At 50.8% G+C, this 16,760-nt stretch overlaps 1 protein-coding gene across 4 annotated transcripts in view; it reads right to left on the minus strand.

Moving 5' to 3' along the window:
- Nucleotides 1–2,981: 2,981 nt before the first annotated feature.
- The window catches only part of LOC146805091 (CTP synthase 2), a 1,453,753-nt gene continuing 1,439,974 nt past the window's right edge, over nt 2,982–16,760 (minus strand). For all 4 annotated transcript variants that reach the window (XM_085622227.1, XM_085622228.1, XM_085622229.1 and 1 more), the window contains one exon: nt 2,982–3,760. In XM_085622227.1, the coding sequence (XP_085478353.1) occupies nt 3,694–3,760 (67 nt within the window). In that variant the 3' untranslated portion in view covers nt 2,982–3,693. The remainder of the gene's footprint in view (nt 3,761–16,760) is intronic.

Raw genomic sequence — 16,760 nt, forward strand, 5'->3', positions numbered from 1 at the left:
AGCTCTGTCCTCTATGGACAGTGATCATTAAAGGCTTTTGCAGCATACAGAAGTCACATGGCTATCTTGTGAGAAAGGTTAGTCTATGTTTTATCAATTGAGAAATAAAATCAGATTATTCTTAACAGAACAGCAATTTCCATTTGCACTTACTGTGCACTTAAATGACAATACTCGATTAGCCAGTATGGAAGACATCTTCACTCATTTAAATGCACTCAATCTGAGTATGAAAGAAGTAGTTATCACATTTTTTAATGTCAAAGACAAGACTGAGGCAATAATCGAAATTTACATTTGTGGCCTTATCTCTTATCAAAAAGAAACGTTAATTATTTCCAAAACCTGAAGGCCTTTCTGGAATCTGCTGGTGACTAATTATCAAACAAAGGGCCAGATGTAGAACTGTTTTTTGCGGTCGCAAATGGGAATTTGGCCCATTTGTGGCCGCAAAATTGGTCTGCCCCATGAACAAACCACATTTTGAGACTCGCTAACCTATTAGTTACTCGCAAAATATAGTTTGCGACTTGCAATTAGGAAGGGGTGTGCCATAGGCGTCCCTTCCTAATAGCGATTCTAATACCAATGTATGATTGTTTTGGGACCCCATTTTGCGGTCGGAAAACAATTGCAGTTTACCACCTACTTCAAGTATGTGGTAAGCCACTCGTAAACGGGAAGGACCCCTTCCCCTTTGTGAATGGGTGAGAACATATTTTTTTGAGCAGGCAGTGGTCCCAGGGACCACTGCCTGCCCTTAAAAAATGAAACTGAAAAGTTTCATTCTTCTTTTTTAAATGCAGCCCGTTTTCCTTTAAGGAAAACGGGCTGCATTTAAAATAAACTGCTTTATTGGAAAAGCAGTCACAGATATGGTGGTCTGCTGACCCCAGCAGGCCACCATCCCTATGAGTGCTAGCCATTCCCTATGGGGTTGCAAATTGCACTTTCCTCATGAATATTGATGAGGCATACAATTTGCGACCCCATTGGGAATCGCAAACAGTGTCTGAGACACTGTTGTACATTCACTTTAGAGAGTTGCAAATTGGGAGTTGCAATTCAGCGCAATTTGTTAACCAGTATCTCTAAGATATGTCATTTAATTTTCATGAGAATTTTCCTCTTCCAGGCAATAGCAAAAAACCGGATTAAAGATTCTTTAATGCGCATATTGACAGTTTAACAGGGTTGGAAGCTGCCATATGGTTTGAATTAAATCTCTACAGATAAAACATTTGGGCCAGATGTACAACCCTTTTTTGTGGCCGCAAACTGGAGATACTCCCGTTTGCAACCGCAAAAAAGGGTACTGGCATGTACAAATGCTATTTTGCGAGTCACTGACTCTCAAAATAGCATTTGCGACTCCCGCTATTAGGAAGGGGCGTCCCTTCCTAATAGCGAGTCACCATGCCATGTACAAGTGTTTTGTGACCGCATTTGCGGCCCCAAAACACTCACAGTTTGCCACCTACTTCAAGTAGGTGGCAAACCACTCGCAAACAGGAATGGGTCCCCAGGGACCCCTTCCCCTTTGTGAGTATGTAAGAAAATATTTTTAAGAGCAGGCAGTGGTCCCAGGGACCACTGCCTGCCCTTAAACAAATGAAACTGAAAAGTTTAATTATTCTTTTTTTAAGTGCATCACGTTTTCCTTAAAGGAAAACGGGCTGCATTTAAAAAAAAGAAAAAAAGACTGCTTTATTTACAAGCAGTACCAGACATGGTGTTCTGCTGACCTCAGCAGGCCACCATCCCTGGGAATGCTAATGATTCCTAATGGGGTTGCAAATTGCGACAGCCTCATTAATATTAATGAGGCATGCAGTTGCGACCCCATTAGGAATGGCTAACAGTGTATGAGACACTGTTGTACATCCTAATTTGTGAGTCGCAAATGTGACGCAATTTTCTAGTCGCAAATTGGTGGGTTGTACATTAAACTTTAATTCAAGGAACATTTTCAGGCAAATGTTTTGCAGCATATACAAACCGAATATCCTGATTATTTACATAACACTTAAGGTTTTACTTACCTTCTCCACAACATATTTATGTGAAAAAGCTTTCTCAAATCTTATGCACCTAAAAATAAATACAGAAGTTGCTTGAGAAATGTACAATCTGACCTCAGGATTCAACTTTCAGGAAATAAAACCAAGCACGGAAAAGTTAAGTGCTGAAAAGCAGCACCAACCGTTCCATCAAAATTTTGATTTTTGTATTTTTTTACTGTAGTGAAAAAATAAAATGTTTTGTAACTTGAGTATTTGGTTTGTATCTGTTTGTATATTTTTGGTGAACTACGGTTTTAATGTTCAAATCGTACAAAGTGCTCAGGGATTCCCGGCTTTCAGTTATAATTCAGTGGGGGTCTCCAGAGTCAAGAGATTAAGAACTGCTGATCTAGATGACATACTAGTCAAATGTTATTTCTTTCGATTGCTAAGAAAAGAATAATACCAGACCATACTAGCATCTGCAAATAACCCGGTGGCAATGACTTAGACCTGAGGGTGAGGGAAGCTTGCACCGAAGCAGATTGAGATAAACCTCTAAAAACGGAGAAGAGTATACTATTTGCACACATGCCCCAAATATTCTGAGGGTGACAGATGCATTTATTTCTGCTGCCTATACAATGCAAGAGAAGTTTATATCCATGAGATGCATGTTCTGAGTTTGAGGGATGCTTGAAATGCTGCTGCCCACGCTGTGTGGGTCTGTTCTGAGGGTGAGCGAAGCTTCCACGTCTTTAGTCTAAGATGTGCCTGTTCTGAGGGTGATGGTAACTTGCACAGTTTTATTTTCCTCTTTAACTGCTCAACTGTTAAATTAAATATGCACTACTGTCACCGATACTGTCCACAGAATGTCCTCGCGCATAAGGAACTTTTGTGTGGCACCTCTGAAAATGAAATGTTTATTTTTGGGAAGGAAATACTTGTATATTTAATAAAAAATGTCATGTTTGAATGTTGAACTACAATATTTATTACAAAAATTCTGTTATTTGGGTACAAAGTGTGTGCATTAAAGGTAGCCCCTAGATGCCTCAAGTGATTTCTGCTAGCTTGCTCAATCGCATTGAGGGTCATGAATTATTATCAAGCAGACTTAGCAGGTTTGCACAAAAAAACAATGAAATGTCGAAAAGTGAGGACACATTTTGAGGGAGCGTTACAGAAGACACAAGTTTTAAGGTTGATGATTGGATATGAAAAAATAGCAGGAAAAAATTTGGAGACATCAAAGATTACACACGAAGAAGCGAGAACAAAATTATATTAGAGTGCTAGCAGCTTTGTTTGTTCTAAAATCATACATGTTTTATATCAACATAACATATAATTCAACAGAAAGTACAGAATACAATTCACAAAAGTCATGACTGTATCGGAGGAACACACTGGTATGCATGGTCAATGAATTCATACAAATGTGCCACATCCCAGCACAATACAGACTTGCACTTAAGGGACGAAACAATAATATGAAAGTAAATTAAAGAAAAAACATTCTGTACTCAAACCTGCATTTTTTAGAGAAAAAACATTGAAAATATTAAAAGCAAATAGTAGAAGAGGTAGTTTGGATCCAAAATGTTGAAGGCAAAAAGAGGCAAAGCTACGACGCCAGAGTGCATGTGATGATACACCGGTAGGTAGCTAAACCCTTGCAGGATGTTCAATTCACATCTGACTCAAGTTCCTTTTCCGAAGAGCTGCCGTCACTAAAATCGCTGTATCTGTCCCTGGAAGCAAAGATATCAAATATATAAGTTGTTCACAGAATAAATACATTCTCCAAATACAACTCACCCACATTCAAGTATTGGGAGGGACTCAGACATGTTTTTAGGGAAACTCATTTTAAAGGTATTCAAAACAGTAGTCCCTCGTTGCAACTTGGTGTATACACTGCTAGACTGTCTGTAGTTATTTTCAAGGAAAGCCCAATCTTCTCAACAGTGGCACCATGGTTGGTGATCTTTATTAAATTAGCAAAAAATAATTTTGCCTGCTGTGTCGTATCCTGAAGACTATTTAGCCTCTACGGCATGAGTTTCTATTTCTCAATATACATGGATCATACATGTATTTAGACATACAAAACAGGAGATGGCTGGGGAGCATAGGAGGGAATAGAGTTTCAGGACTAAGGACCACATCAAGAGATCCCCAGATTTGTGGAGGATAACCCCGCCCTGGACACCCCAACCTGCCAGAGCCACTGGAAGCAATGGTAATTCTGTGGAGAGTGATTACTGAGGGATATTACCAGATGGGACACTGGGGGAGTTATGGTTTGTTTTATGGGTGGTAAAAATTGATCTATAGTAGATTTCATAGTTCCAATGGAGCTGTGACTCCCATCACCAGTCCTACCAGAAACCAAAGGATGACCTAATAACAGCTAAAAGAGCAAGGGTTACAATGTGCTTATTTTTACAGTATGGTCTTCAAATCCAAAGCACCGGAGGACTCTACAACATAAAGGCTTGTGGAGATAGGTGGCAGCAATGATGCCCACAATAGGTCTAGCCAAAGATGCAGTCTTCATGGCCAGATAAAAAACACATTTGCTCCAGAAAGGAAATCCATCTCATAATGTTTACTAACAAGGCTGCTCGGTAGAAGCCCTTGATAGGGATAAAAATCTATTTGAAGGCACCAAAGTTGCATCAAACTTAACAATATAATTATGGATTCTTACAGATGAAGGATGCATTGAACAAAATATTCCTCTATGGCGAATGATAGTATACAAGGGGCAAGCGAGGTCTTGAATATCGCCTTGGCAGGGTGTATGGCCCATTAAATGTGACATGTTCTGTCTAAAGGATGCATCCAAAGATCTGAATGGGCCATCCAGCATGCATGTAATTGTCATGCTATACATCATGGTTATAACAACCTTCATACTTGTCTGTGTCTGCTTGTCATGGTTGTGACCACAGGGTTATAATTCTCTACAGATATGTGAAGATATGGTGGGACCACAGATGCTCTTTGGCATTGTCAGGAATCATTGATGGCTTAATATGTTATTCTTCCTAGGCACTAATTGGTGCTCAACTAATGAAGCAAAGTAAGACCACATAATTCAATGTATTTGTTTGTCCTTGTACTCACATGGACATTAGGGACAGGACTATGTAATTACAATTAAAATTATGTTTTTCAAATGTCCTGATGAGAGCCTGGGACACTTAGAGAACATTGTGAAAGGCTGAAGCAAGTTAACGACAAGACAGGTGTAAGGATACTAATCTACTGGAAACAACTATGATTTTTCCTTTTAACCCTGTCTGTGATCCCAAATAATAAAGGGATACCGGGGTATCTCAAGAATTTTTTTTCTTTCTCACACCCCATTCCGCAATATCTAAAAGCACTCCCTGGAATATGGTTGAGCTCATTATGGTTTTAAGGGACCAGGACAAGACCAGATTATGAAGCATGAGTGTTTGAGGGTCTAACAAACAACAAATCAATTGATCCTGGGACTTGTCTGTACCTGTTCCTGAATAAATAACAGGGTAAAACTGGAGGTGCAGAAAACTCTAGTGAGTGTGCCCATGACATAGACACAACTGACAGTCTGTCAGTGAAGAATAAAATATACAGAATGTCTGACTGGGTTCAGAAACACGTTGATGCACAAGCCCCCAAGATAGTAGACCCGTGGGTCATTGAGAGATCTTGTCGAACTTGGTCTAGTCCTGTGTTAATAGCACCAAAGCAAGGGTCTACTGACTTGCAGCTATTTGTGGTCTACCGAGCCCTCAATTAAGTAACCAAGACCGATGCTCATCCAATCCCAAGAGCATATGAGCTTTTGAATTGGTTAGGTGCTGCAAAGTACTTTAGTTCATTCGATTTGACTAGTACGTACTGGCAGACTGCCTACACACCAAGTTCCAAGGAGAAGAGAGTATTTTCTACACCAGCAGGGTTCATCAATTTTAATGCAAAGCCCTTTGGGTTGAAGATTGCTCCTGCCACTTTTCAGCATCTAGTGAACCATGCTCTTTGGAGAGTTGGAGCTAACACAGCTCCAGCTGCCTTCTCATAGACATATCTCTGTAAAATAAAAAGCTGACTAAAGACAGACACTGTAGTACAGGTGCATTGCAAAGGGGTTCCTCAGCTACTCAAATGACCTTTGATCCTCAGTCCCAATCACTTTCCTGGGCTGCTTTGTGGAGCTCAATGCAGTCAGGGGGACAACTATACTCTCTTGTTAGCCACAAAGTTCCTGTAATAACCTGTTGGTCCTACAAAAGCCCTCACCTCAGTCTGGGTAGTGGGCATCTCCCTCTCCATCACAGAAAGTATCTTGGTACTGGGGTGAATGTATGAAATTGTTCTGCATTCTGTCCATCAATTGTTCTTTTTGCATTTGTCACCCGAGTGAGACGGGTATGCCCAGACGTGGGTCCCGTGCTCTCTATGCCACTGGAGTCAAGCTATCCTGGCTGATGAGGGCTGAAAGCCCGAAACCGGTCCTAAGATGCTTGTTTCCAGTCCAGTGAGGACCTGGCCTGACAGTTCGGGCTGGACTGTTCTCATTGGATGCAGGGTCAAGACTGATTTGCATATGGCTGGGTCCAAACTGGAATGACATTGTGAGCAAAAAATGATGGATTTATGCTCAGATCTTTGTACTGGGGAGAATGTATGATATTGTTCTGCATTCTGTCCATCAATTGTTTTTGCATTTGTCACCCCGAGTGGGACGGGTATGCCCAGACACGGGACCCATGCTCTATGCCACTGGAGTCAAGCTATCCTGGCTGATGAGGGCTGAAAGCCCTAAATCTGTCCTAGGATGATTGTTTTCAGTCCAGGAAGGACCTGGCTTGGCAGTTCAGGCTGGGCTGTTCCCATCGGACCAGAGGCTTAAAAGTTCCCCGTTGGTGCGAGAGGCTGCCGGTGTGGTGTTCCCTGTTGGGGGCTTTCGTTTCCATGTTCGTTTCCCTGTTGCCGCATGGGGCTGCCAGAGGCTGCTGGTAGGCGTGAGGGCCTCTCCGCAGTGGCAGGAGCCGTGAAAAGCCTCCCTGCAGCGGCCGCGAAAAACCTCCCTGCAGCGGCCTCGAAAGCCTCCAAGTAGCGGCAGGAGCCGCGAAAACCGCCCAGCAGTGGCAGAAGCTGTGAAAGCCACCCAGCAGCGGCAGGTGCCAAGAAAGGCGCCCCGCAGCAGGAGGAGCCCCGAGAGCCACCCAGCAGTGGCAGGAGCCGCGAAGACCTCCCAGTAGAGGCAGGAGCGACGAAAGCATCCCAGCAGCGGCAGGAGCCGCGAAAGCCGTTTAGCTGTGGGAGGCTGCCGGTGCTTTGTTTTCTTGTTGCCGCGAGGGCCTCCCAGAGGTTGCCAGAGGCTGCGGGAGGGCGCCGGAAAGCCGAGAGCACCTCTCCGTAGCGGCAGGAGCAAAAGCCGTCTAGCAGCAGCCTTCCCAACGGCGGCAGGAGCCGCGAGTCAACTCCGGTAGCAGCAGGAGCCGCCAACACATTTTCTAAAGTGGCAGAAGCCGCGCGAGCTTCCGTGGTGGCAGTGGCCAAAACTCTTCCCTAAAAGTGCCAGAAGCCGCGATTCAACCTCCATAGCAGCAGAAGCCGAAAGTTTATTTCTTTTGGAGTTTGGAGCTCACACAGCTAGAGCCGGTGCAGACAAGCACAGGGCGCGGAGCTCGTAGAGGTCAGCCTGTGCGGGGGCACAGCCGCCCAGCACTGCGCACAGCCAAGAACTGAGACAGAGAATCACTTGACAACAGGAAGCAGGAAGGTGGGCTAGCAAAGCAAAGCACAAGTCAATTCTAAGCTAGGTGAGCCAGGCGAAGGGCACTCCCATAGAATTCAGCTTAATCTGGCCCCTCAAAGCGCCATTGCCACCCACTGCTACCCACTGAAAGATCCTGTTGGACAGCCTTTCTCTACTGCCACGTGATCGGACACTGAAGCACTGAAGCACAGCACAGCACAGTTATCTAGTGAGAAATCCTGCAGAACAAGTTATTTACCTTCGGTAACGCTTTTTCTGGTGGATACAGTATCTGCCTGTGGATTCCTCACCTTGTGAATATCCCCTGCGCCAGCATTCCACTGAACTTTTTTCCCCAGCTCTCTACGCCGACGTGGCGCGAACACCATGATCCTCCGCAGCCAGATCAGGCAATCACAATCACAAATGAACTGATTAGCAATAGAAAAGGAAAGACGCGAGGGGGCGCCTGGACCAAATGGGATTCCCCCCATATTGTTCAAGCAAGAGCCGGAATATTGGGCCGCCGCACTCAAACCAATGTTTGGAAAAATCCTACAGACATCAATAATTCCATCATCATAGAGGGGAGCCCTCCTCTTACCTATCTACAAAAAGGGAAACAGAAACGACCCGAAAAGCTATCGGCTAGTGGCCTTGCTTGACAACGAGGCCAAATATTTCACAGGCCTCTTACTTGAGGAATTGACATCGTGGACAGCTGAGGTTTCAGCAATTCCATACAATCAAACAGGCTTCTGTAAAAGTATGGGGACTACCACCAACATATTAGCGCTTTCTCTATTAATCGATGCTGCCCTCGAAGCGAAGCAATCCCTATATCTGTGTTACATTGACTACAGCTCTGCTTTTGACCACGTTAACAGAAACCTTCTGTGGGAAAAATTAAAAAAGCTGAACATCCCGCCGTTGCTCTTAAACCAACTAATTCTCCTGCACAGCGAGACATGGGTGCAAGTCAAATTAGGCTCTGGCGAATACCTAACAAGGAAGATTCCAACAAGCACAGGGGTAAAACAGGGCTGCGTACTTGCTCCAATACTTTTTAATCTTTTCATGGGAGAGCTATCAACGCTGCTAAATGAAAGTAACGCGCATGCACCAAAGCTAGGGGGCACCCAGCTGTCGAACCTCTTCTACGCAGACGACCTGTTACTTATTAGCCGGACCCCTGTAGGCCTACAGCGGCTACTGGCATTACGTCAAGATATTCTGCAGCTAATAGGCTTAGCATTAATCTCCCCAAAAAGAAAATAACACAGAATCGTCTCTTGGCATCAAGGAAGCTGGAAATGGTCTGTGAATATAGATTTTTGGGAGTCATCATAGACTGTAAGGACAACTTCAAACCACAATGTGACACCATAAAAAGGCGAGGGCTAATGGTTGCGGTAGCACTTAGAAACTTAAAAAACGTGGTCACTGGTCCAAGCCTATTACCCCTCATAAAGGTGATCCAGGCAAAACTAATCCCAGCCATCACTTACGGCAGTGAAGCTATGAGGGGGAAGGATGCTTCTTTAGTAGACAGAACGGTAGAAAAGGCGCTAGGCATGATCTTTGGTCTTCCTAGGTACACACCGCCCGCACAGATGAGATTAGAATTTGGGCTGCCAAAAGAAGAGCTGGCCCGCAAAGGAACATACATAAAAAGCTTGCAGAAAGTAAGCAGGGGAGATCCGAAAACACTAAATGCTCTCCTGTGGTAGGAACTTCAAGATAAAGAAACTTACCCGGCAAGGCTGTACTTGGAGATCGCAATTGATCAACTCGGCTTACGGCAACTATGGGAACTCCCAGGCTCTAGAGCAGGCTTTAAAAAGATGGTCAATAGAGCGCTAGGTGGCGCTAGCCAAGATGGCCGCGCTTAGGTGAGGCTCCTGGATGCTTGACCCCTCGCATCCGACCTCTATCCGCTGTGGCTGTCCCAGGTGTCCCCTGCTGACCGCCGAGTGCTGAGGAGCTGCTGCCCCGTCCCTGGTGCGATTTTCGGCCGATTTCCTGCAGCGGGAGCCGAGCTACACAGCCCGTGAGCTGCACCGGTAGCTGAGACGTACACAGCTGGTCCTGAAGACGGCAGTGTCCCCTAATCGAGCCCCCGGCGCACCACGAGGGCGAAGGCCGCGGGGCCACCGGAGGCCGTCCGGGGGCCAGAGGACCTGCGGAGCGGAGCCTGGGCTGGTGCCGGGTCTTGGGTGAGCTTGGGGGGCGGCGTATGGTGAGCGCCCCCCGGTGGTGCGGTGACCCTGTTCGGCGGGCGGCTCGGCCCGCATTGATTGATTGATTGGCTGCCTGAGTGGGACTGCTCGAGGGGCTGAGTTCGACCCCGCCGCTGTCGATGCCTGCTGTCTCCTGGTGCTGGGCCGACACTGCCTCGAGGGGGGCGGGCCCCCCCCCGACCCCTGCTGACTTGGTCCTGGCGCTGTCCTCTCTGGTCGCCCCAGGGTGACGTGGCCCCGCAGGCCTTGTGGCCGACTGCTGTGCCTGGAGCGGGGACGTTCCCTGGCGCCTCCGTGCTGGCCCGTGGGGACGACGGTATCGGACCTCTCCTGCCCTGCACTGCTACCCGGGGGCCGCTGCCGGCCTGGGGGTCCCCCTCCTCCCGCACCCTGACTGGGCCTGATCCGTCGGAGCCGGACCTTGAGGGGACACGGCGTTCCCTGGTGCCCTGGGCCTACGCGTTGGACATAGGCGGAGGACCATCGCAGACCGGGGCGCGAGGCCCGCGGCGAGTGCGGCACGGCCCGGATCACCCGGAGGGGGTGCATGTCGAGCGGGCTCTGGGCCTTCCATTGTTGGGGAACAGACGCGCCTTCGCCCTCCCCCTTCTCCTTGGATCCCCCCACTTCTGGCCTGGTGTGGGGGGCGGCTCGGCTTGGCAGGTGGGGGCCGCCTGCCGGTCCACTGCGCCCACCCTCGGGGCCGGCACGTGCTCCCTGGATCCACCATGGGCAAAGAAAAAGGCTCCAAACCACCAGCGGCGTCCCACCAGACGCGGATTGATCAATTTGCCAGCTTGGATCCGCCGGGTGCGGGTGGGGGGGGAGCACCAGCCCCGAACAAAGACTTGGCGGTCATCCTTCAGGCCATCGAGGCCTCCCGCACATCCTTGGAGGGGATGGTGGGGGAGGTGAAGGTCGATGTTGCGCTCCTGCGGCAGGACCTCCGCAACGCCACGGCCCGCATTACCAAAACGGAATCCCGGATCTCTACGGCAGAAGATGACATTCGCTTGCTACAGGACCAGGTCCGGGAGCTCACGACCCACTCCAAGGAACTGCACAGGCGGGCAGAAGACGCCGAAAATCGCGCCCGTCGCAACAACCTTCGCCTGGTGGGCTTTCCGGAGGGGGTTGAGTCCGGCTGAGCAGATGACTTCCTCGAAAAGTGGTTCAAGTCCTGGATGCCGGCGGCCGATCTGTCGACCTGGTTTGTGGTGGAGCGGGCGCACCGGTCGCTGGCAGCCAAACCTCCGGTGGGAGCCCCCCCGCGCCCCTTCATTCTTAGGATCCTCAACTTTCGGGATAGAGACGCTATCCTGCGGGAGGCGCGGGTGAGTGGCCCTCTGACTTTCAACAACCACACCATTATGGTCTTCCCAGACTACACCCGGGAGGTCCAGGAGCAACGCCGCTCCTACACGGAGGTCAAGCAAAAGCTGCGTTCCCTGGGCCTTCAATACCAGCTCCAATTCCCGGCCCGCCTTCGTGTCGTTTTCCAGAACACGACACTGTTCTTTGACACTCCCAGGGCGGCTTGGACATGGCTCACTGAGGAACGACCCCTGCGCCAATCCGGTGAGACGTCCTCCAATCCTGTGCTCCGGGGCCACGGTGCAGCTGGGCCGCAGCGACCGCGGCGCAGGAAACGCACGCACTCACGACAGCGCCGAGGCGCAGCGCCGGCCCGGACCCGGTCTGAGAGTACATCTGGGAGACGGGTGAGGGAATCTTCGGCCTCTTCCGGCACATCATCCCAGGCGGTCGGGGGGTCCCGGCGCCGTCTGTCGCCTTGTCCGGCCGGGTCTCAAACCCCCCTCAATGTGCAAATTGACTTGTCAGACCTTTCCCGCAGCCCTGCTATATGACTTACATTCTGTTCATGCACCTACAGGGGGAGGCGGCGTCCTTGCCAGGTGGCGGGGGTGGGGGGCTCTGCAACCTCACGCTTTCCTGCAGCAACCTGGGACGAGACACTGGAAATCCGTGCTTCAGGAGGGGTCCACCACGCTCTTTACACCCGAGCGCTTAGGCTTGGGGTCTTGTAATTGTTGGTTTAGTTAGGGCGACAGATGCTTCCGTTCTTGAAGTGTAGGGTGGAGGGTGGGGGGTTGGGGTTTGTTGTTTGTGGGTTGTTCCTCCTCGGGGGACTGTTTTGTTTGGTTTGGGTCTGTCCTTCTTTGAGCCTCCTCTGCAGCATCTCACTTAGCGTGACGCCGCGCTTCTTCATGCCACCGCCAGCCCACGCGCCGCCGTCACTTGCCCTCCTGCGCTGCCCGCGGGCCTCCCCTAGCGAGAGATCCATGGCCCTGGCTTCCCCTGGCCACCCCATTCCCAGCGCGCTTCGTTCCCACCACTACCATGGAAGAACTAGCCTCTAAGGCTCAGGTGCGAGTTCTGTCCTGGAATGTGAACGGCTTGCTAGATAGACTCAAGCGCACCGCTGTCCTCAAGTACGCCCAGCGCGCGGAGGCTGATGTGCTCTTACTTCAGGAGACTCATCTGCTGGGCGAGAAATGTCCCTTTCTGGCGCGCTACGGGTACGACCGGGTATGGCACTCGGGGTTCTCGTGCGGATCGCGGGGGGTTGCCGTCCTAGTGCGCCGCTCCTTCCCTTTTGTGTTCACCCGGGCAATTCACGACCCCCAAGGGATGGGGATTGTCGTTTGCGGCACGCTTGAGGGTCGGCCGCTCAGTCTCCTGTCACTCTATGCGCCGCCTACCGGGCTGTCCCAGGCTTTATCTTATGCTGCATCGTTATTGACAAATCTCCCGCCCGGAGCTCTTGTTGTGGGGGGGGACTTCAATGCTGTCTCGGCTCCGCAGCTGGATTCTTCGGGTCCGGTCTCGGTGCCCCGCGCCGTGCGAGCAAAGCAGATGGCGAGCTGGGCGGAGGCCCAGGGCTTATGCGATGCGTGGCGGATCTGGCACCCACGCGCACGGCAGTACACTCACACCTCGGCCGCCCACCACACCCACGCACGTATTGATGCGATCTTTGTCCCCCCTGCCGACTGTGTAGGCATCCAGGATGTCCGCATCCTTCCTCGGGGGATTTCCGATCACTCTCCGGTCCTCCTGGGTCTGGGCCCCCCACCTCGTGGGGCCCGCCAGATGTGGCGCCTCAACGCCTGGTTCCTCCAGGACGAGAAGCTCCGTAAGGAGGTGGGGTCCACACTGACGCAGTATTTTACCGATAACGATGGGTCGGTCTCCTCGGCGGGCACCCTGTGGGAGGCCTGTAAGGCCACCGTCAGGTCCAGCGACTGGGAGAGCATGGAGGTGCCCATTACCCCTGAGGAAATTGGGGATGCGATAGGGCGCACGTCCGCGGGGAAAACTCCGGGTCCAGATGGCTTCCCCCAGGAGTTTTATGCCGCCTACAAGGACCACCTGGTCCCACGGTTGGGTGCCCTCTATGCTGCGGCGATCGAGAACGGCTCCTTCCCTCCGGAAGCCGACATAGCCACGATCGTGGTCCTGCCCAAGTCTACGCCGCCTTCTTGCGATCGTTCGGCATACCGACCGATCTCCCTTATCAATACTGACATCAAACTTTACGCGGCGGTTCTGGCCCAGAGGCTCCGGCCCTTCCTGTCATACTTGGTACACCCGGACCAATGCGGTTTCATGCCGGACCGCGTCACTCGCCATTGTCTTCGTCGTCTTCACGTGGCCCTGGCTCACCGCCAGCGCATATCTCCGTATCTCACCCTTCTCCTTGCAGATTTCGAGAAGGCCTTCGACTCGGTTGGGTGGCCCTATCTCTTTGAGGTCCTGACCCACATGGGCTTCGGCCCCAAGTTCGTTGGCATGGTGCGGGTCCTTTACGCGCGCCCACGTGCCAGAGTGCTGGTTAACGGGGCACTGTCGAGGCCCTTTCGGATTGGCCGAGGAACGCGGCAGGGGTGCCCTCTGTCGCCCCTCCTGTTTGCTCTTGCAATGGAGCCCCTTGCTGCCCTGGTCCGCGCGGATCCTCTTCTCCGGGGCTGGGAATGGCCGGGCCGTGTGTGTCAGGGAAGCAAAGACCGTCGCTACCCTCAATTTGCCTCAGAAAAAATCTCGAGTGACGGTTAAACCCTCCTGCTGTAATGTTTGGACAAATGCCTATTAGAGATCAAGCGCACCATTTCAAGATGGCCGCTTGACTCATCAGAACAATCTAAGTACTGTTTGACGCACGGGATCTCGCGAGATACGAGGTTTCGTGCGTCAGCGAAGAGCGTTCTCATGCGCACTTCAATTTAGTCCTCTGTGAGAGAAGTTGTGTTTTGGGTGAACTCCGTAGTATTTGAGTAAATTCAAGTGTGCGTCACAGGCTGTGGCGAATTCTTCCGTAAACTCAGAAGAGGGATTGAGAAGAGTGAAATTCCGAGTTCCAGTCATATGGGAATATTCCTTCACAGTGCGTCCGAGAGCCTTCAGTGAGAGAAGAGATAAATAATTTCCAGGAGAGAAAAAAGCAGTATTATTCCCAGAAGAACTTAGCAGCCTTCCTGCTCTGCGGGAAATCGTCGAGTTTGAGGGAGCTTAAGAATTCAAGTCCAGACTTTCAGAAACAAGTAAGGTCAACCGTTAAAGACTAGAACTTCTTGTACTCATTTGCTGAATGTAAAGAGACCACGCTTCCAGGCGTATTCCCCCCCCTTCGAATCTCCCCGCTTGCGTTCTTCCCTATTCTCTCCTTCCTATCTTTCCTTTTACTTACCTTTTTGCGCGCTTCCCATTGAATGCCAAGAATTGCCTGTGGATTACATCACCAGAAGCAGAACTATAGTCCATTAAGACTCTGTGATCATCTCACCATTCACCAAAAGCAGAGCAGTCTTCGCTAATTATAGAACCCCCTTGATAATCATTCAGTCAGACTACACAAGGTAAGAGAATAGAAGGGGAGGCGAAGGAGTAAGAGACCTGAAGAGGGAATAGGTAATCACCTGACTGAATAATATCTCTTTGTGCATTAGGTTGATAGAAACACATGCCAGAAGTAGTCAGCTGAATCAGAAGAGGAGCTCAAACTCCAGCAAACCTGGGTAGGGAAGGTAACAACAAGAGAGAACCGAAGCAGTCAGGTATTTAGAGTAAATAAGAGTTAAGTGATTTCTCCCTCTGTGCATTAGGTACTCCAGACAACAATATCAAGAATAGAAAGAAAAAGGAGTCCAGAAAAGCTCGAGTGTCTCTTCTTGTCCCATTCCCCTTTCCCCCTGCCTGGAGCCATTGTATACAACAGTGCGTTCCGGGAGGTGGGCATTGGGAGCTAGCAGCGTTCTGCCTCCGTGGGAATTCTGACACAGCTTCTGACAGTGTGTCGGACAAGATAGCTCTTTACGCGGACGACGTTCTGCTGTATCTTAGTGACCCGGCGCGCTCGGGTCCCCGGGCACTTCATATCTTGAGCCGCTTCGGCCGCGCCTCCGGCCTTTATTTAAACCCGAAAAAATCGGTTCTGGTGCCTCTGCAACCCTCCCGGGAGTGCTTCGACTGGCAGGACAGTATTCCCCTACGTCGGTTGTCCTTCAAGTACCTGGGCATTTGGGTCTCCCTTCTCCCGGAACTGAGCTGGGCTCTCAATGTGGCCCCCTTGGTCAAGAAAGCCAAGGTGGATCTGGCGCGATGGCAGTCGCTCCCGCTCAATCCACTGGGGAGGGTGGCGCTTTACAAAATGATGATTCTCCCCCGGTTCCTTTATGTGTTGCAGAACACTCCCGTGTCCTTCCCGAGGCCTTGGTTCCGCGAGCTGGACGGGTTGGCGACTAGGTTTCTCTGGGGTGGTGGGAGACTGAGGTTGGCCCTGTCGACGTGTCGCCTCCCCACCTTTGATGGCGGGCTCGGCATGACCAACCTTTACCTCTACTATTTGGCCACCCGCCTCCTGGTCATTCATGATTGGTTTGGAGGGGGATGGTCCGATCCGGCCTATAGGGTGGAATTGGAAGACCTGGGTTTCCCCTGTATTCTAGACCGCCTGTACGGCGCCCCCATCCCCGCCTCCTGCCCAGACATCACCAAAGCGGTCTTTCTGGCCTGGCGAGCGGCGCTTCGCCATACCCACTGGACTGGGAGGCTGACTCGCGCCACCCCCCTCTGGCACGGGACATGGCTGAGAGACGTTGCGGCTCTGGAGGGTTTCAAATCATGGGACCTGCTCGGCATCTCCCAGCTGGGGGACGTCTGGCGGGGGGGACGCATGTGCTCGTACTCGGAACTGCAGGCGCGCTTTTCCCTCCACTCTTCTCAATTTTATAAGTACCTCCAACTGCGACACGCTATACGCACCTACACTCCTCTGGACGTTCGGCTACCGGACCACAATCCCCCTGAGGCGCAGGTTATGCTGGGCAACCTGGGGAGGGGGGGCATATCCCGAATACACCGTTCTCTTATTAACAACACCCCCACGGCCCGGGAAGGCCTGAAGGAACGGTGGGAGGTGTGGGTGGGTCCCCTGGACGAGTTCGACTGGCGGGACGCCCTTATGGCTCCCAGGCTGGTGACGGCCTCCGCTAAATTGAGGCTTATACAAATCTACTACCTTCATACTGCCTACCTCACACCGGCCCGCCTACACCGTGCGGGCCTCTCCGCTGACGCGGCCTGCCCCCGCTGCGGTTTTGGCCCGGCCGACTTTATTCATATGGTGTGGTCGTGTCCGGACTTGGGGGGCTACTGGAGGGGCATAGAAGCCGACCTGACGGAGGTCTTGGGCTGGGCGGTGCCACATAACCCTAGGCACACTCTTCTGGGCAT

Source organism: Triturus cristatus, chromosome 8 (genome assembly GCF_964204655.1).
Source record: "Triturus cristatus chromosome 8, aTriCri1.1, whole genome shotgun sequence".
Lineage (NCBI taxonomy): Eukaryota > Metazoa > Chordata > Amphibia > Caudata > Salamandridae > Triturus > Triturus cristatus.